The 19834-nt window shown below is 42.7% G+C and overlaps 1 protein-coding gene across 1 annotated transcript in view; it reads left to right on the top strand.

Annotated features, from left to right (window-relative positions):
* Positions 1-19834, top strand: part of STMND1 (stathmin domain containing 1) — a 67497-nt gene that overhangs the window by 15295 nt on the left and 32368 nt on the right. The window contains exon 3 of the mRNA XM_033935165.1: positions 10638-10795. Coding sequence (XP_033791056.1) covers positions 10638-10795 — 158 coding nt within the window. The remainder of the gene's footprint in view (positions 1-10637; positions 10796-19834) is intronic.

Here is a 19834-nt window from a genome sequence, read left to right as displayed (position 1 = left end):
GGCTCACAATCTAGCTAAAGTACCTGGGAAAAACAATTAATGAATAGTAAAGATGTAAAAATAAAGACAGAGATAAAAACAAGATTTGAAACATCCCAACAAGAATACATTGATTTCTCTAAGGCCACACTCTTTTTAAAGCAAAATGTACGTCCCAACAATAATATAGTGGATAAACTAAATTAAATTAAAATTTTTTTGAATTAGAAATAAAATATAGAAATATAAAATAAAATATATGGACTTTGGAAGTGTGGAAAAAGGTATAGAGAGGGAATATGAATAGAAGGAGAAACCATTAAACAATGGAATTCTAAGGAAATTTAAATGAAGAAATAAAACAAATAGGTAAAAAACAATATGATAAAAGATATGATTGAAAAAAAGTTTGATTGAAAAAATACAGATCACAAAGCTCTTCTAACGTTTTGAGCTTCTTATCAAAACATTTGGCCGACTTGGCCTTGATGAATTTGAGCATATAGGAGGCTCTCCTCAGATAACAGTTGGCTTCCCAGGGCTCCGCGTCATCCAGTTGGCAATCGCTGTCTCGGCGTTTGCGGTAAGGGTAGGACCGGATCTGCTGCAACAGATCTCGATGCTCGATGATGGATTTCTCCACACTGGCCAGCTCGTTGGCCTTCTCGATGGCCTGGCTCGTGTAGCAGCCTTGCTTCGGCAGCTCCATCTCCTGGTGCAGGAGCACGCTGCGGGTGTAGCGCAGGTCTTTGAGCTTCTTCTCCAGCTTGTGTGCAAACGCTTTCCTGTTGCCTGTTTTCAGGCACTCGGACGCCCACGAGAACTCGGCCGACAGCTCCTGGAACTGCCCCATGATCTTGCGCTCGTCCGCCAACACGTAGGCCATGCAAAAAGAGCGCACGAAGCCGCAGGCCTCCAGGTCATAGAGGGTCAGGTGGTGCACGTAGGCGAAGGCGCCTCCTTCGAGTCACCCAGCACCACCTTCGAGTCCCGCACGAAGTTCAGCTTGGGGTAGGCTGAGCCGGGTGGGTGGCCCACGAACGACGCCTGATAGTCGACGGACATGAGGCGCAGCGTGAAGTAGTTGAGGTCGAAGGTGCCTATAACATTCTATAACATTCTCAGAACAAGTCTGAAACCTCTGTCTCCTAGATCAAAATTAGGGGAAAAAAAGAAGCAAAGCTTCAAAACCAAAGCAAATGAACATAAAACTGAGTAAAAGCAAAATAAAACAAAAATAAAAACAAAAAAATAAATGGAGGTGGCACTGCAGCTCAGGTTCTAATCGGACGCCATCTTGAAAAAAAAAAAAAAGTTGCTGAACCTATCCTGCTCTGTATATACAGTATGTAAACTAATAAGAAATTACTTAATGCTAATTCAGGGAAAAGTTACCAAACCTATCCTGCACAGTTATTAGGACCATCACCCATGTTAGCTCAGGAATAATTGTTAAACTACGAACTCTTACTATGTTTGTAAACTGCCAACTCTTATTGTGTATTTTAACCTGTAACCCGTTCTGGGCTCTTCTGAGAGAACAGTCTATAAAACTGAATACAGTAAATATAAATATAGGGTCTCTTTTACAAAGCCATGGTAGCAATTCCCATGTAGAAAATGTGACGGAGCCAATTCAGTTCCTATGGGCTGCGTCACATTTTCTGCCCTAGGACTTGCTACTACAGCTTTGTAAAAGGGGCCCATATTATGGCTAAGACTAAATATTGGTGTCTGTGGCAGGCCAGACTCGTGAATCAGGCAGGCCTGAATTATCAGGAACAATCAGCACACGTTTCACAAACACTTGTAACATAAACAAAGTGTTTGGTGACGGGATAATCGCGTGCCAGACGCCAGCGCACCAACAATCCAGCGCCGACAATTCGGCGCAAGACAGAAGTGCGCGGGGGAAAAAGTAATTTTTAAAGAGCTCTGATGGGGGGTTTTGGGTGGCAACTCCCTCCCCCCCCACTTTATTGGTTAGTGTTCACGCTGCCGTTGTGGGGGGGGGGGGGTGAAACCCCCCACATTATAGAGAAAACGGAACTTTCCCGAAAAAAATCAGAAAAAGTTCCGTTTTCGCTATAATGGAGGTTTCCAACCCCCCAAACCCCCCTCCAACAGCAGCGCGAACACTAACCAATAAAGTGGGGGGTTGCCACCCCAAACCCCCCGTCGGAGCTCTTTAAAAATTAATTTTTCCCCTGCGTGCTTCTGTCTCGTGCTGAATTGTCAGCGCTGGATTGTCAGCGCGCTGGAGTCTTGGGCGCCACTGACTATGAACCAAGTGTTTTCTTTATTGGTTTGCCTCACATTTAATACAAAAATATCACTGTGGCTTACCTCGGCTAGGCAGCAACGTGTTATTCTGGTTCCTTTAGCTTCAGGTGGCAGTCTTCAGTTTTCCTAGGCTTCTACCCTAACCCACATCTAGGAAAACTGGGAGTTCTTTCTCAGGGGGCTCTTCTCTTGGGACCTCCCCCTAACTGATTAACGTCTGGGCAGAAATACTCCTCCCTGAGTCCTGCCCCTCTGAATCAGCAATGCTGCAAACTCAGGACATTCTGGGACATGTAGTATTCTTTTAACTTCTAATGCCCCCTGCTGCCCAGAAGCATAACTGCAGTCTTAGAGAGTGAAAACCCCTGAATCTGTTACAGTGTCCCATAGAGAATTATATTTAAAATCTTGATTCCCATTTCTCTCAAAACTAATTAGGAGGTAGAGACTTCAAGAGCTCATAGACAACCCCGGGTTTGTCTATTATAAGAGCCCATTATCACCAGTCATAATAATATCCACTATCACCTATTCTTTTTTCATAGGGAAATCATTTCATTTCTGCTAACTTGAGCAACGATGGATTACACAGTCTGCACACGAAGGATATAAATAAGAATACAGAAAGGCAGGCTTTTTTGCAATAATAAGTGATTAATAAGATTTCAGGTTTTGGTACCCAATAAAAATGTTGTAGTTTCTCTTTTGATTGACAGCATTGTGAATAAATAGTGTCATACAATAAACAGTTCAGATCTACTCTCTTCCAATAATAGGGAAGGAAAACAAGATCAATACCAGAATATATTGTCATATAAGGGAGAAAAAGACCTCAGTTAAAGTCACACTTGGCTAGAGAACCACTGATATAACAAGCACTACAATTGTGAATGTACCTACAGTGGTCCCATAACAATCATAGGTCAAGAAAATAATTTCACTCACTTAATACTACAGAGCATTGATCAGTTCCTCCATAGACATTGGGCATATCAGAAGGAAAGTTCTTTTTATCAGTTCAGAATTACAGGTGCAGTTAGAACTCATATCCAGCAACAACAATAATATGCTGTATGGCTACATATCTTAATTTGGATATCCAAAACTGCATCCAGAGTCTTTCAAATCCCAACTGGAGTACCCCGTTTCTCTATTCGCATTTGCAGTAGCAGAAAATGGTGATCTTTCCATTCACAGCATTCAATTTCAATCAAAGCGCATCAGCACATACATGTATCAGCATAATGACATGCTGCGGGAATACATCAATCTGAAGAACGCCTGCCATTCTATAGCTGAATTTAAACCTCCAGGGGAAATAGTTTGAAGTGTATATATTAGATGTTGCTCCATCTGCCGCAATCTACATCTAATATCACCCCCTATGGAGGTCAGTATGAAGTTCAAGCATAAAACATCTAAATTCAGCAATTATATGCCCAGTTGTTAAACAATGTTCAATCAATGGTTTATTTATTTTCCTATTAGATACACAGTGCCTGTATTGAATTAAGTGAGCCTTCAATTGGCGAGATGTTTGTCCAATGTACATCACTTGACATGGGCAGACCAGAGCATAAATAACATTCACAGAGATGCAGGTTTTCATAGACCGCAACAGAATCATTTTATCAGAAGTAGGATCTTTAATTCTGTAATGTCCAGCATGAGATTGCACACAAAACAGTGTCCACAACATGAATGTCTACTGAGAGCCACCCTCCCAGTTCCTCACTTATCCCAGTAATGACAGGACATAGAGGATCACGAAGATTAGAACACCTTTTATACGAAAATAGAAAAGTGGTCTTATTAAAAACCGGTAGAACAGACAACATGTGCATATGTGTCTTTATGAAACATATTATGGCCTATGCCTGTTATGGGACCACTGTAGGTACATTCACAATTGCTTGTTATATCAGTGGTTCCCTAGCCAAGTGTGGCTTTAACTGAGGTCTTTTTCTCTCCACTTATATGACAATATACTCTGGGGTTGATCTTGTTTTCTTTCCCTATCACTGGAAGAGAATAGAGTTCAACTGTTTATTGTGTGATTTTCCACTCTGTCCTTCTTTGGATAGTTCTTATAAGAATAAATAGCATCACCATTTTGGATAATTAAAAAACAGACTGATTAGCAGTGAATCCATGGAAAGGCTGTGGTGGTGAGTAGAGACTATGCTTGCAAGGCTAAGAACCAATTTGGAATTTCCCTTAAAGGAGAATATAAAAGTGATTATTTATTTTACTTATAGTGTAAAGGCAATTGAATAGGCAGCTCCTGAAAAAGCAAACGGAGAAATGGGCAAGCTCCACTGAGCAGAGTAATAAAGCACTGATTCAGTTAAGTTGCCACAGGTAGCTAAATAATTATTTAAAAAATAATAACATAGTAAATGACGGCAGATAAAGACCTGAATGGTCCATCCAGTCTGCCCATAAGTGATACCCATTAAAAAATACATGATTAGATTAATTTGTCTCTTCTTTGATATTTATGGGCCGTAGACTGTAAAGCAGGGGTGTCCAACCTGCGGCCCGAGGGTCAAGGGCCCGGTCAAGGGCGATGCAGTGTTTTCCTCTGCTGCCTCCAGGTGTTTACCATCTTGCCGGCTCCCTCCTCTGTCTTGCTGCATTGTTTGCATGTTTGTGCGGCCCCAGAGAAAGTTCTTTTAGCCAATGCGGCCCAGGGAAGGCAAAAGGTTGGACACCCCTGCTGTAAAGTCTGGTATTGTCCTAGGTTCCAAATGCTGAAGTTGCTATCCAAGCTCACTCCAGCCTATCCAACCATCCCGTTGTTTTCAGGATATCTACCGTAAAGTCTGGCCAGTAGCATCCTCATGTTCCATATTAGTGGAGTTCACATTGATGCCCACCCCAGCCTACCCTACACCGAATCACTATATATGGGACACAGACCATGCAGGTCTGTCCATTACAGACCTTAGTTCTTTAATTTATATCCTTTGTTTTCTAATTAGAGATCCTCTATTTGTATCCCACGTTTTTTTGAATTCCATCACCGTTTTCCTCTACACCACTTCCCTTGAGAGGGCATTCCAAGCAATTGCTTGTTGAATTACAACCATGAAGAACAAATTGCAACAATAGTAGAAATGAAATGATTTGCTTATGAAAAAAAGAATAGGTGAGAGAGGAGGTCTTTATGACTGGTGATAGTAGTCTCTTATAATAGACAAACCCGGGGTTGTCTATGAGCTCTTGAAGTCTTTTCCTCCTACCATATATACTCAAATATAAACTGGGATTTTTGGGCCAAAAAATCGGTCCAAAAATGGGGGTCCCGGTTTATATTTGAGCCAACAATACACCCCCTTCCAAAATTATTGCCGGCTACCACCACCAGGCTCTGCACCATGCCTGCCCTCCTCCCTGCCCTAGCCTCATACCTCTACTGCTGATCCCTAGTGGAGGTGCAGTGGGCAGGAGCAAACTTTCCGTGTTCCTGCCCCGCTGCTAACTGGCTGCCGTAAGTTTCTTCGGCTGCTGAGCAGCATGAGCAGACGCACGATTTGGCGGTGCTGAGCGGCTTCCTAACAGGCTCCCGTGAATTCTCTTGAGAATTCGGGGGAGCCAGTAAGGAAGCCGCTCAGCACCGAGCAGCAGTGCCAAATTGCACACCTGCTCGTGCTACTCAGCAGCCGAAGAAACTCATGGCAGCCAGTAAGCAGCGGGGCAGGAACTCGGAAAGTTTGCTCCTGCCCGCTGCACCTGCACCGGGGATCGGCAGTATAGGTATGAGGCTAAGGCAGGCTGCAGAGCCTGGGAGGGAGGGAGGGTGCAGAGTCTGATGGGGGAAGGGAAGGAAGGGTGCTGGGTGCAGAGTCTGACAGGAGAGGAAGGGAAGGAAGGAAGGGGACTGGGTGCCATGCCTGACGGGAGGGAAGGAAGGGTGCAGTGCCTGGCAGGAAGGGAGCTGGGAGCAGTGCCTGACAGGGAAAGGAGGGAGGGAAAGAAGGGTGCTGGGTTCAGAGCCTGACAGGGGAGGGAGGGAAGGAAGGAAGGGGGCTGGGTGCAATGCCTGACAGGGGAGGGAGGGAAGGGTGCTGTGTGCAGTGCCTGGTAGGAAGGGAGCTTGGTGCAGAGCCTGACAGGGCACTTGAATATTAAACCACCCAACTTATATTCTAGTCAACCATTTTTCCTCTTTTTGAAGTGGAAAAAGGGGTCTCGACATATATTTGGATCAACTTATATTCAAATATATACAGTAATTAGTTTTGAGATAAATTTAGAAGGGCATCATGACTATAAATATAATTTTTTAGAGATTTACCTTTATGTCCATATTTAGGTGTAATCACCCACTGCCCTTTCTGGCTACTGTGGGATTCCCTCGCCAGTCATGTGGTCCTCCAAACTTGCTGGCAGCAGCAGTGATAAAAACAGGCTGCCTACCCCTGCTTCTCTGATTTAACTTACCATCCCATGTCCAGCCTCTCTCCTCACTCTTCACTTCCTAACACATAGCTCCTCCTTTCCAGGACTAGCACCTTACCTTCTGTTTCTGTACCCCTAGGAGCTAGCATCTCTCATCATCCCCTGCCCCCCCCCCCAGCCATCTCTTATGTCAATCTCTTTTCTTTTTCTTGTTCCACATTTCCTCCCCCACCCCACCCCACTCCTTGGCTATAGCTTCTTTCCCTCCTAGTAACTCTCTCTCCTATCCCCCCCACACACGAGGGATCTAGCAATGGATCCCCTTGTAGTCAGTCCTGGCACTCAATTGAGGGGATGCAGGATACTGGCAACAAAAATGATGGATACTGACAACAAAAATTTCATATTTAATCTTCAGCACTTTTCTCATAGCAACTATGGCTTCTCTTTGTTGTAACCTGCAATGATGGGAGTCAGAGCTGTCACTCCAGGAGGTTATGCTCAATGTTCAATATTTAATTTTATTTCATGCACTGCAAATAGAAAGTATTTTATTAAGGGCCTTGGCAGAAGGAAACAGAGTAAGACTGAACGAAAGCAGGAAGACACATGGAGGCAGAAATAAGACAATATTTATATCAAAATGTGAAATGAATGATAGAGTTTGGTGCTGATGGCAATATATGAATTTCAGCAGCTTTTTTTCACTAAGTTTTATTTATGAGTCTGTTGATGATATGATATAAGGCCATTCCTTGTGCTACAGTCAAAATATATTTATTTATTTATTTAAAAAGTTTCTAAACCGCCAAAAATCTCAGCGATTTCTAAGTTTACAAATATAAAAACATAAAAATACACACACACTAAAACATAACAATCCAAGATCACCACACCTATAGCTATTGACCCAGAAAGTGCCATTTGCATTACTTTTAAAAAATACTCATCTACTTTAAATTTGGGGAATAAGACAGCTGCAGAGAAATTATCATGCCATATTAGAAGTAAGCATCAACAAATAACTGTCTTAAGCAATTTTTTAAAAGTGGAGTATTCTGCACATAATCTTATTTGACCAGATAACTCGTTCCATAATGACATCCCAGTGATCGTAAACATTTTAATTCCTATAGATACATACGGCTCCTTTTACTAAGGTGCACTAGTGTTTTTAGCACACGCACAAAATTACCGCATGCTAAACCGTGCGGTATGCTTCTAGAATAACGCCAGCTCAATGCTGGCGTTAAGGTCTAGCACGTGCGGCAATCTAGGGCACAGTTCTTCAACCGTCGGTCTGCGGACCGGTGTCGGTCCGCAAAAAAATCTTGCCGGTCCGCAAAGGATTCGATCCCCGCTGCAACGAAAGGCCGGCTTCAGCTGACTTGCAACTTCCTATTGCAGTCGCTGTGTCAGGACTCCTGCCTTCCACCACGTTTGCCTCCTGCCTTGTCTCCGCACCTCCAGACCACCAGCGGCAGCTTTGTATGCTTTTAACTTCGGCACAGAGCTGCCCCTAAACAGTAGTTTAGCGCGGTTTCATAAGGCAGCTTCGGGGCCTTTGCTAGGCCGGCTCACATCGCATCATCGAAGCGGGCAGGCTATCAAAGGCCCCGAGGCTGCCTCATGAAACCACGCTAAACTATTGATTAGGGGCAGCTCTGTGCCAAAGTTAGAAGTACACAGAGCTACCGCTGTTGGTCCGGACTCTTGGGCCGCTGAAGGAAGGCAAAGATCAGCTTCCTGGAGGTTTCCCTTCCTCTCGCCTTTGCAGGTCCCTTTTTTTTTTTTCCTTCAAACGGCAACGGGCCCCAGCATCGACATCAATCAAGTAAGTTTCACTGTTCCTTGCAAGCGGTTCTGCTCAGCCAAAGCTTCCCCTCTGACATGAGCCACCCTCAGGGGAAAGAAAGTGACCCGCAAAGGTGAGGGGAAGGGGGGCAGATGATGGAAGTTGGGGGGGGGGGAGAGAGAGAGAGAAGGGGCAGATGATGGAATGGAGGAGATGAGAGAGAGAAGGGGACAGATGATGGAAGTGAGAAGAAGGGAAAGAGAGCAGAAGGCAGATGGATGTCAGTTGAGAGGGGAGAGCAGATGCTGAATGGAAGTGGGGAAAGAACACATACTGGATGGAAGGAGGAGATCAATAAAGGGGGAAGAAAATAGTAAGATAATGGAGGGGTGAGGGAAAGGGGTGACAAGCTGTGGGTAGACACGGTGAAAAGAGGGAAACAGGACTAAATAGTAAGAAAGAATTTAATTTAGATGGAGGCAGAAAATAGAGAAGAAAAGGGAAGAGAGAGCAGAGAACGATATCAGATCTGAGTGGAGGAAATGAGAAGAGAGAGATGCTAAAAACCACAGGGGGGAGGGAAGGACAGAGATGCTAGACCATGAGGGGAACAGAAGGAAGATGATGGATGCCAGACCAAATTGGGGGGAGGGGGAGGGGGGCAGGAGGAGAGATGGCAGGGAAAGACAGACAGTGAATGGAAGGGGCAGATGCTGGACTGAAGAGACAGAGAAGGTTATCATGCCGCTGTACTGGGCCATGGTACGCCCTCACCTGGAGTACTGCGTCCAGCACTGGTCACCGTACATGAAGGAGGACACGGTACTACTCGAAAGGGTCCAGAGAAAGCGACTAAAATGGTTAAGGGGCTGGAGGAGTTGCCGTACAGTGAAAGATTAGAGAAACTGGGCCTCTTCTCCCTTGAGCAAAGGAGATTGAGAGGGGACATGATAGAAACATTCAAGGTACTGAAGGGAATAGACTTAGTAGCTAAGGACAGGTTGTTCACCCTCTGCAAGGCAGGGAAAATGAGAGGGCACTCTCTAAAGTTGAAAGGGGATAGATTCCGTACAAATGTAAGGAAGTTCTGTGGTAGAAAGCTGGAACGCTCTTCCAGAGGGGAAAACACCCTCCAAGGATTCAAGACAAAGTTAGACAAGTTCCTACTGAACAAGAACGTGCGCTGGTAGGGCTAGTCTCAGTTAGGGTGCTGGTCTTAGACCAGAGGGCCGCCGCTTGAGCGGACTGCTGGTCATGATGGACCTCTGGTCTGACCCAGCAGTGGCAATTCTTATGTTCTTAGGGCAGACACTGGCTGCAAGAGAGTGAGAAGGCAATGAAAGCAGAAACCAGAGACGACAAAAGGTAGAAAAAAAGAATTTCATTTCTATCTTGTGATTCAAATATATCAGATTTGAAATATGTATCTTGCTAGACATAACTGGGGAGTGCAAAGCCCAGGCAGTGCTTCTTTAGCTTCCAGCTGGCTTAGGCCTCTCTCTGACCAGGAAGCAGTTGCCCTAGTTCCATTCCCCTAACACCATTCCTGCCATGTGTGACTGTGGTATTCTGTTACATGATATTTGAGTAGCATTCTGTAATAATTTGGCTTATTCAGTTTTCTTGATAGTAGAGGGGATATATGTGAAGGGGAGGGGAGACAGGGGTTTTGTTGATCTTTGCCCTGTATTATTTGTATTTATAAAAGACAATTGTATAGAAAATTGTTTTTTTTTTTACTTTAATAAAATATGTTCAATATAAAATCATAACTATTTGAGGCTTGTGTGGATGGAATCAGATGGTTTGTGGGACCGACCTCGCGGGGACGGGGCAGCGATTGGTTTTTTTAAAAAATTTCAGTCTTAGTAGTTTGCCGGTCCACGAAATAATTATTTTATTTCCGCCGGTCCATAGGTGTAAAAAGGTTGAAGAACACTGATCTAGGGCATGCTATTCCACGCGTTAAGGCCCTAACGCACCTTAGTAAAAGGAGCCCATAGTTTATATTTGTAAATGATGGACATACTAATTTCATACTACTAACTGATTGCAGGGCTTTACCAGATCTATCGTATCTTCCAGAGACACTAATGACATATAATGACCACAAAGTGTTAGCGTGTCCTTATTTTTGATAATGTAGGCAAATTTGGCTTTGTTTATTTATTTTCAGGTTCCATGTTATTTGGTGATGGATTAAATAATAAATATGGAAATCTGCAAGAAAGGGAGCGACAGACATCATCTGACATCCTAAAAGAGCTTATGTTGCAAGGAATAATCCAGAGTGAAACTCGATTTGTTAGAAATGGGGAAGCATATGATGTCATGGTTAGTACACGAGAGCGTTCTTCTCATTTCAAAATCCTACAATATACGAGAACACATTTGTATAATTTACAAGCAAAAATGATATAAACAACTGTAAAACATGTTAAAGTAGCAGGTCAATGAAAACTGAACTTAGTTTCACTCGTATGCTTTGAAAGATATACATAATTTCTCAGGCTCCCTTTACTAATCTGCATCAAAATTTTGCAGTTACTACCTGGCCAATATTCAAAATGATTTAATTGACCAGAAACGGCCCCTGACCAGTTAAATCACTTGTTTGGAGTTATCCGGTCTAGGCAGCTGCCTAAGATGTGACTGAGAATTGGGTACCGGCGACCTATGCAGAATCATATCTGCCCTAACAAACAGATGCCTAACTCCCAGTTCTCTAACTGAAGCCCATGTTACTGATGCCAGTTAGAGAATCACACCTTAGCCTGATCGCAAAGTTAGGCAGCTCAGCCGCCAATCTTTGCTGCTGGATCCCTTGCCATCAGCTGATCATGGCAAGGGAATCCCCAATCAGCTGAGCCGAAGCTGCTCTTCAGAGAGTCCTGCCAGCTCAGCTGATCAAGGGGAAAATACCCCTGTCACAATCAGCTGAGTCGGCTGTGGCAGAAACCTCCTGACACGTACCCCCCAAAACAGCAGGAGGGATGCCCACTCCCTCCTGCCACTAGTCCTCCCAACCCCCCATCATGATTCACAGGGAAGTTCAGGGAATCAAAAGGGCCAGCAGCAGGAGAGAGTGAGCATGCCTCCTGCCAATTGTGATGGGGGTGTCGGGGCTTTGGGTCGGAGGGGGCATCAGCAGGAGGAAGTGGGCATGGGGGTGTCGTGGGTTCAGGGGGATCAGGTAGATGGCAGCAGGAGGGAGTGGGCATCCCTCTTGCTGATTTAGGGGGTCCTCTGCCACAGCTGGCTCAGCTGATCAGGGATTCTTTTGCCATGTTCAGCTCAGCCGGCCGTGTCTACTTTTAACTTTTGAAATGTAGACTAGCATCTGCTGGCCTAGATTTCAGGCATTTGTTGCAACTCTAGGGAGACACCTAGGGCTGCTTAAACTCTCCCAAGGCCACTTCTGGGCGAAACCATGCCCACACCCAGCCTTGAGAGAGATTAGGTGTCCCTACCCATCTCCCTAGACCCGTGACAAATGCCTACAGGCATCCTGCCTCGGGGATTTTATTTCTAAAAACAGGTGTCCCACTTGGCTGCCAGACGGTGGTAGGACGCTTACTGCCACCTACAATCAGGATGCCTGTTTATAGAATCAGCCCCTAACTGCATTGCAGATAGCACATATATATTGAATACCACCCACTGAGGTGGCATGAACTGCTCTATGTTAGCTGCATTGTTAACAGTTAATGGGCATTATTGTTCTACACATTGTCCCATTATTTTATAACCTTAGGGCCTGATTCTATAAATGGTGCCTAACCTAAATTCGGTCAATTAGCTTAAATGGCGTGGTAATTGACCATTCCATTGAAGTTAATTGAATAATTGAATTAAAGAAAATTAAAGTAAAAGTTAGGCATGGATTCTGTGCAGTGCCTACTGATGCCTACCAACGCCTAATGATGCCTACCTATAAAGTAGGTGTGGTTAGGGGCAGAGAATAAGTGTGGTTGACTTAGGTGTCCAAGTTAGGTGCCAAGTTAGGTGTCCAAGTTAGGTGCCGGTAAATTAGGTGCCGGTAAATTAGACCTGGTAAAACCAGGCCTAATACACCAGCACCTACTTATAGGACACCTAGCAATACCTAGTGGACCGTGGTTGATTAACAACCACGCTGAGCAGTGCCTACAATAGGCAACATTTATAGAATCAGGCCCTTAGCATCCCTTCCTTTATGAGGGGTTCAAGCTGAAGACAGCTTGCACATAGACCCAATCCCTCTGCTTGGGAAACATTTTCTGTCTACAAAGAGATAGAAATTATAAACTGGGCAGAAGGTTTAGCTACACAATGTTTACCAGCCATACTGTGGTTACAGAAGTGCTCAAACCTTTTTCCCAAGTCTGAATGCCAGCGGGTAGGATATTCCAATGGAGTTTTTTTTTTCCCCTTAGCAGATCCTCACTTTATGGATCACTAATGTGTCCCAGAAAGAGTTCAATGTAATTTACAATTTAGAAGAGCCTGGCCATATCCAGGGATTACATTATTTCATTAGGGTTAACACAGATAACTTGATTTCTGTTTGTGTAGGCATATGATTATGGCATATGGTTTGGAGAAAAGATTGGCTATATCTGGTGTTGTAGTCTTGATATTATGGGTTCTGGTATGAGTGTCTCCTTCCCGATTGGTCATTTATTGAGACAGGAGAGGTGATTTGTGTCTTGTTTGGTTTCTGGTGGTCATAGCCTGTTGCTTGTGGAGAGTGGGGGGGGGGGGGGGGGGGGGGGGGCTGTACGGTATTTTCCAAAAAGATAGATTTTTAGGCCTTTTTGGTAGGAGGGGATGTTCCTTAATTGTGCTGGTAAAGGTATGGAAAGGTTATAGAGTGAATAGTTTTGTATTTGATTACTCTAGGATTCTAGGATTACTCTAGGATTACTGGGGATCTTATTCTCATATGGTTGCTGTTCTGGTTGTATTTGTCTTTGGGTAGTATTTTGATTAAATTCAACATGTAGTCTGGTGTTTTGAAATGGAAGTTTTAGAAATTAGTGTACATAGTTTAAAAATACACCTTACTTTGAAGGAGAGCCAGTGTAGTTCAAGGTACAGGGGTGTTACTTTGTCATATTTGGTTGCTGAGAAAATAAGTCTGGCTGCTACATTTTGAATGGTTTGCAGTTTTTTCCATATATTTTCTTTGCATCCTACACAAAGAACATTGCAATAATCTAGTTGGGATAGTACCATTGACTGTACCAAGATCTGAAAGTTAACATAAGAACTTAAGCAATGCCTCTGCTGGGTCAGACCTGAGGTCCATCGTGCCCAGCAGTCCGCTCACGCGGCGGCCCAACAGGTCCAGGACCTGTGCAGTAATCCTCTATCTATACCCCTCTATCCCCTTTTCCAGCAGGAAATTGTCCAATTCTTTCTTAAACCCCAGTACCGTACTCTGCCCTATTACGCTCTCTGGAAGCGCATTCCAGGTGTCCACCACACATTGGGTAAAGAAGAACTTCCTAGCATTCGTTTTGAATCTGTCCCCTTTCAACTTTTCTGAATGCCCTCTTGTTCTTTTATTATTCGAAAGTTTGAAGAATCTATCCCTCTCTACTCTCTCTATGCCCTTCATGATCTTGTAAGTCTCTATCATATCCCCTCTAAGTCTCCTCTTCTCCAGGGAAAAGAGACCCAGTTTCTCCAATCTCTCAGCGTATGAAAGGTCTTCCATCCCCTTTATCAGACGCGTCGCTCTCCTCTGAACCCTCTCGAGTAACGCTATCTCCTTCTTAAGGTATGGCGACCAATATTGGATGCAGCACTCCAGATGCGGACGCACCATTGCCTGATACAATGGCAGGATAACTTCTTTCATTCTTGTTGTAATACCCTTCTTGATTATGCCTAGCATTCTGTTTGCCTTCTTAGCGGCCGCTGCGCACTGTGCCGTCGGCTTCATTGTCATGTCCACCATTACCCCCAAGTCCCTTTCTTGGGTACTCTCATTTAATAACATCCCTCCCATCGTATAGTTGTACCTCGGGTTTCTGTTTCCCACAAGTAATACTTTACATTTCTCAACGTTGAACTTCATCTGCCATCTCGTCGTCCATTCCCCTAGTTTGTTCAAGTCCCTTTGCAATTCTTCACAGTCCTCTTTAGTCCGAGCTCCACTAAATAGTTTGGTGTCATCCACAAATTTTATTATCTCACACTTTGTCCCTGTTTCTAGATCATTTATGAATATATTAAATAGCAGCAGCCCGAGCACCGAGCCCTGCGGGACCCCACTCGTGACCCTCCTCCAGTCCGAGTAGTGGACCTTCACTCCTACCCTCTGTTTCCTACCCGCCAACCAGTTTCTGATCCATCAATGTAAGTCTCCTTCCACCCCATGGTTCTTCAGTAGGCATTCATGGGGCACCTTGTCAAAGGCTTTTTGGAAATCTAGCTATATGATGTCTATGGGGTCTCCTTTGTCCATCCGTTTGTTAATTCCTTCGAAGAAGTGCAATAAGTTAGTTAGGCACGATCTCCCCTTGCAGAAACCATGTTGGCTGGTTATCAGAAGTTTGTTTCTTTCAAAATGTTCATCGATGTTTTCTTTTATCAGTGCTTCCGCCATTTTCCCCAGAACCGAGGTCAGACTCACCGGTCTGTAGTTTCCCGGGTCACCTCTTGATCCCTTTTTAAAGATGGGCATAACGTTGGCTATCTTCCAGTCCTCTGAGATCATGCCTTGTTTCAGGGATAGATTGCAAATTTGCTGCATTAGTTCCGCTATCTCCTCCTTTAATTCCTTCAGAACCCTTGGATGGATTCTGTCCAGACCCGGGGATTTGTCAGTTTTTAGTTTTTCTATCTGTCTGCGTATATCTTCAAGGCTCACTTCCATGGATGTTAATTTTTCAGCTTGATTTCCATTGAAGAATTGCTCAGGTTCCGGTATGTTGGATGTGTCTTCGTTTGTAAATACAGACGAAAAGAACATGTTAAGTCTTTCTGCCACTTCTTTCTCCTCCTTCACCACTCCCTTCCTGTCTCCGTCGTCCAGCGGTCCCACCTCCTCCCTAGCCGGTTGCTTCCCTTTCACATATCTAAAGAACAGTTTGAAATTTCGTTCTTCCCTGGCTAGCCTCTCTTCATACTCTCTTTTGGCTTTTCGAACCACTTGGTGACATTCTTTTTGATACTTCCTATGCTCTTTCCAGTTCCCCTCAGTTTTGTCCTCAGTTTTGTCTTCGAGATTGCCTTCAATTCCTAACTCCTCTCACCTTCGGTTCTGCATCTTTACCCGATATGTCATGTCAGTCTGTCCAAGTTAGATTGTAAGCTTTTTAGGGACCTTCTATTAAATGTCAAAATGTACAGTGCTGCGTGCACCTTTCAGCACTATATAAGTGATAAATAGTAGTAGTATTTTCTCAGTGTTGTGAATATTTTCTTGGTTAATATTTGCATTTGTCCCCCCCCCCCCCCCAGGATAGGTTCTTTTCAAATATACAAGAATTCTCAGGTCTTATTCCAGTTTCAGTGGATCATTATGCAGTGTTCTTTGAGTATCATCGTTGGTGATTCTGGGTGGGCTTATCAGTAAACATGTGGTTTTTTTTCTTTATTTAGTTTCAGTTTCATGTTGTCAGCTTAGTTTGTCACCATCATTCCACCGAACTCTCTCTGTTAGGTTTAACCACAAAAATACTCTACCATCTTGACCATCATCAGTCAGTTCTGCTCTTCTCCTTAGATCTTTCCTCTGCTTTTGATACCATTGATCATAACTTATTATTATCACATCTTCACGAAATTGGCATAACAGGTCAAGTCATGGACTGGTTCACCTCCTATTTTTCAGATAGATCATCCAAGGTTATCTTTAACGATACATCATTAAACACAGAATTCCGCAAGGCTCTATTCTGTCACCATTACTTTTTAACATCTTTATGTCCCCTCTTTTGACTGTGGGACAATCCATCGGCTTCACCACATTTGCTTACGCCGATGATGTGCAATTAATCCACCCCATTGATCTTAATAACAAAGAGAATGTTGCTTCCATCAACCACAAACTACAAAAAATCAAATTGTGGTTAGATTCAAATAGGTTATCCCTCAACATTAATAAATCAAAACTAATGATCTTTCCCTTTAAAGATGGAATAAGTCTTCAGGCTCCCATGAAATTTGAATCTCTCCCAATTAAAGTCGTACCCACTTTAAAGTTGCTAGGAGTCACTCTTGACTAAATTTTCCTATCACAATCATATTAGTACGGTGGTCCAGAAATGCTTCCACTGCCTTAGAATGATACGTTCCCTTTCCAAACTACTAGACCCAGCTTCTTTGAATACACTGATCCATTCTTTGGTAATTTCTTGTATAGATAATTGTAATGCCCTTTATAAGGGCATTACAAAAAAGGAAATAAGACACCTTCAGATAGTGCAGAATACTGCTATCAAGATCATTTATGGCGCAAAGAAATATGATCATGTTTCTCCTCTCCTGTTCAACGCACATTGGCTACCTGTTGAAAATAGAATTAGCTATAAAATTTTACTATTAACTTTTACAATTCGCTCTAGCAATCAACCAGATTTTATTGATAGACTCCTAATTCCCTATAATCCCACTAAATCTCTTCATTCTATGTCACAGAATCTCCTTGTCGTACCATCATTAAAATTAATTAGCACGTTGAGATCCAACAATTTTGCTGTCACTGCACCTTCTCTCTGGAATTTGCTGCCTAATCATTTACGGATCGAATCTGTGCTAAAGCAATTTAAAGCAAAACTAAAAACATTCTTATTCCAAGATGCTTTTGGATAACAACTGTCCTTTTAAGGACTAAAACAAATTATAGCTTTTACCCCCGACTTATTGTTTTTCCCCTAAGTGTGCTTTTTTTTCAAAGATTGTAGTTCTACCCTTCTTTCCTAACTATGTGTAGTTAGTATATAAGTTTTTGTATGTGTCTACTAACCTAACCTGGTTCTGTTTAGTATTTTAACTCTAACTTGTTTCTTTTTTAAGATATTATTTATTTCTGTACACCGCCTAGAAATTTGATTAAGCGGTATAAAAATTTTTTAATAAACTTGAAACTTGAAACATCCTCTACTGATTTCTTGATCTTGTTTTCTTTCTTGTAGAAAGGAATGCATATTGTAATATCATCTGCATAGGAGAAGTAAGTGAGGTCTTTATTGTCTAAGAAGTGTCCTAGTGTTGACATCAGTATGATGAAAAGTGGTAAGCCTTGGAGTACTCTGATTGATGCTGACCATTCTTCCAATCGTTCTCTATTAATTTTTATGTTGTAGGTTCTGTTTGTTAGAAATCCTTCTAGCTAAGTGTGCACTTTATCATTTATCCCTAGAAGGTTTAAGATTAGTACTAGGAGCTGATGGTCTACCACATATGCTAGAACTAGATGCTTGCAAACAGTCCCTCTCATCTCTTCTCCTCCTCTTCATCGCTCTTTGAGCCCAACACAGAACAATTCTAAGTTAGGACTATTAAATGTTCGCTCTATCAAAAATAAACACCATCTAATTCATGATCTCATCTTGCAACACAACATGCAAATACTTTGCCTTACAGAAATCTGGCTCTTGGAAGGGGAAGAAGCATACCTCCATCAGGCATGCCCTAATGGCTACACATTCAAACTGCATTGCCATGAATTCAAGAAAGGAGGTGGTTTTGCAGTTATTCACCATTCTTCTATCCCTCTTAAACAGGAAACTCATTGCACATCCTCTTACATCGAATTGCTTCGTTTCTTCATTCCAAATACTTTCCCCTTATACTTCCAATTACTCTATCTCCCTCCCCCATATCCAAAGATTCTATCATGGCCTTTCAATCGACCATCCTAGACTTTTGTATTTCACATAACAACCCAATCATTTTAGGAGACTTCAACATCCACTTCGATAACCCAAATAACCCTCACACCACAGACATTCTTATGCTGGCCACTGACCTTTCTCTAATTCCGTTATGTTCCACTCCCACACACATAGCCGGACACACACTCGATATGATTTTCATTCCAAAATCTCTACATTCATTATTGATCATTCAACAAGTTACCTCTCTTCCATGGACAGATCATTCCCTAATTCTACTATCTTGCCAAATTCCCCTAGTCTGTATTCAATTCCCCCCCCCCAAACTTACTCAACAAGAGATTTCAGCAATATCACCTCAACCATAGTCAAGGACACTTTTGATCTTAACCTCGTAGACTTATCCAAACTCGATCTAGAAGAACAATCACGGGTCTGGACTTCTTTGATTAAAACATTGATGGATAAGATAGCACTCCTCAAACAGGCCTCTAAGTCATCAAACAAAAAGCCATGGTTCTCTCAAGAATTATCTCTTATCCGTCACCAACTTTGATCATCAGAACAATGCTGGAGACATCGACATTCTGTTTCCTCCTTAAATTGCTATAAAGAAAACACTTCCCTCTATAAATCTTCCATCCAACAGGTAAAAAAGAATACTATTCCTAACATATTTCAAGAGCTCTGAACTCCTCCACTCTCTTTGCCATCCTTCGATCACTCACCTCTCGAAACACCCAAAAAAGATCTGTCCCTCAAGATCCTCATCTTAAGACCTACCAAATCATTTCCATAATAAAATAGAAGTTGTTCATAACAGATTAGCTCAATCACCCACCAACCTAACTCCAACCTCACCTAATACTTCCAAATTACTTTCATTCAGTTCTTTAGCAGAATTCTCATTACCCTCCCTAGCAGACATCCATCGGACTCTACAGACTTTGAACTTGCTCAGCAATACTTTGGAATCTTTAACTCCCTATACTCTCAAAAAAACATTTTGACATCTTTGGTCCTTTTAGTCATAAAACGATCATTAATAGTCTCTCCTTAGGAATATGCCTAATTTTTAGAAAATAGCAATGATATCCAAAACTTAAAGAGCCTAACTCCTCAGATGAAAAATGTTCCAACTACCAATCAATAGCCAACTTGCCCTTTATAGGTAAGCTAATGGAGAAGTTAGTATTTGATCAGCTCTCTACTTTCCTCGAAAAAACAAATGCTTTTCTACCCAACCAAACAGGCTTTTGAGCTCACCATTCTACTGAACTGTCACTAGTCGGTTTAACAACATCCATTTTATACTTCTTGGATCATTGCAAATCTGTTCTCCTTATCTCATTGGATCTCACATCAGCCTTCGATACAATCAATCACTCCTTACTACTCAGGAGACTTCATAATTCAGGCATTTCTGGCACAGTTCTAGATTGATTCTCATATTTTGAGAAACGCTCATTTCAGGTAACATTTGAAAACACTACCTCTGAAACCTTTTCTCAAAAATGTGGAATTCCACAGGGCTCCTGATAGA

This window comes from Geotrypetes seraphini, chromosome 2 (assembly GCF_902459505.1).
Source record: "Geotrypetes seraphini chromosome 2, aGeoSer1.1, whole genome shotgun sequence".
Classification (NCBI taxonomy): Eukaryota; Metazoa; Chordata; class Amphibia; order Gymnophiona; family Dermophiidae; genus Geotrypetes; species Geotrypetes seraphini.
This window is presented reverse-complemented; position numbering and strand designations above follow the sequence as displayed.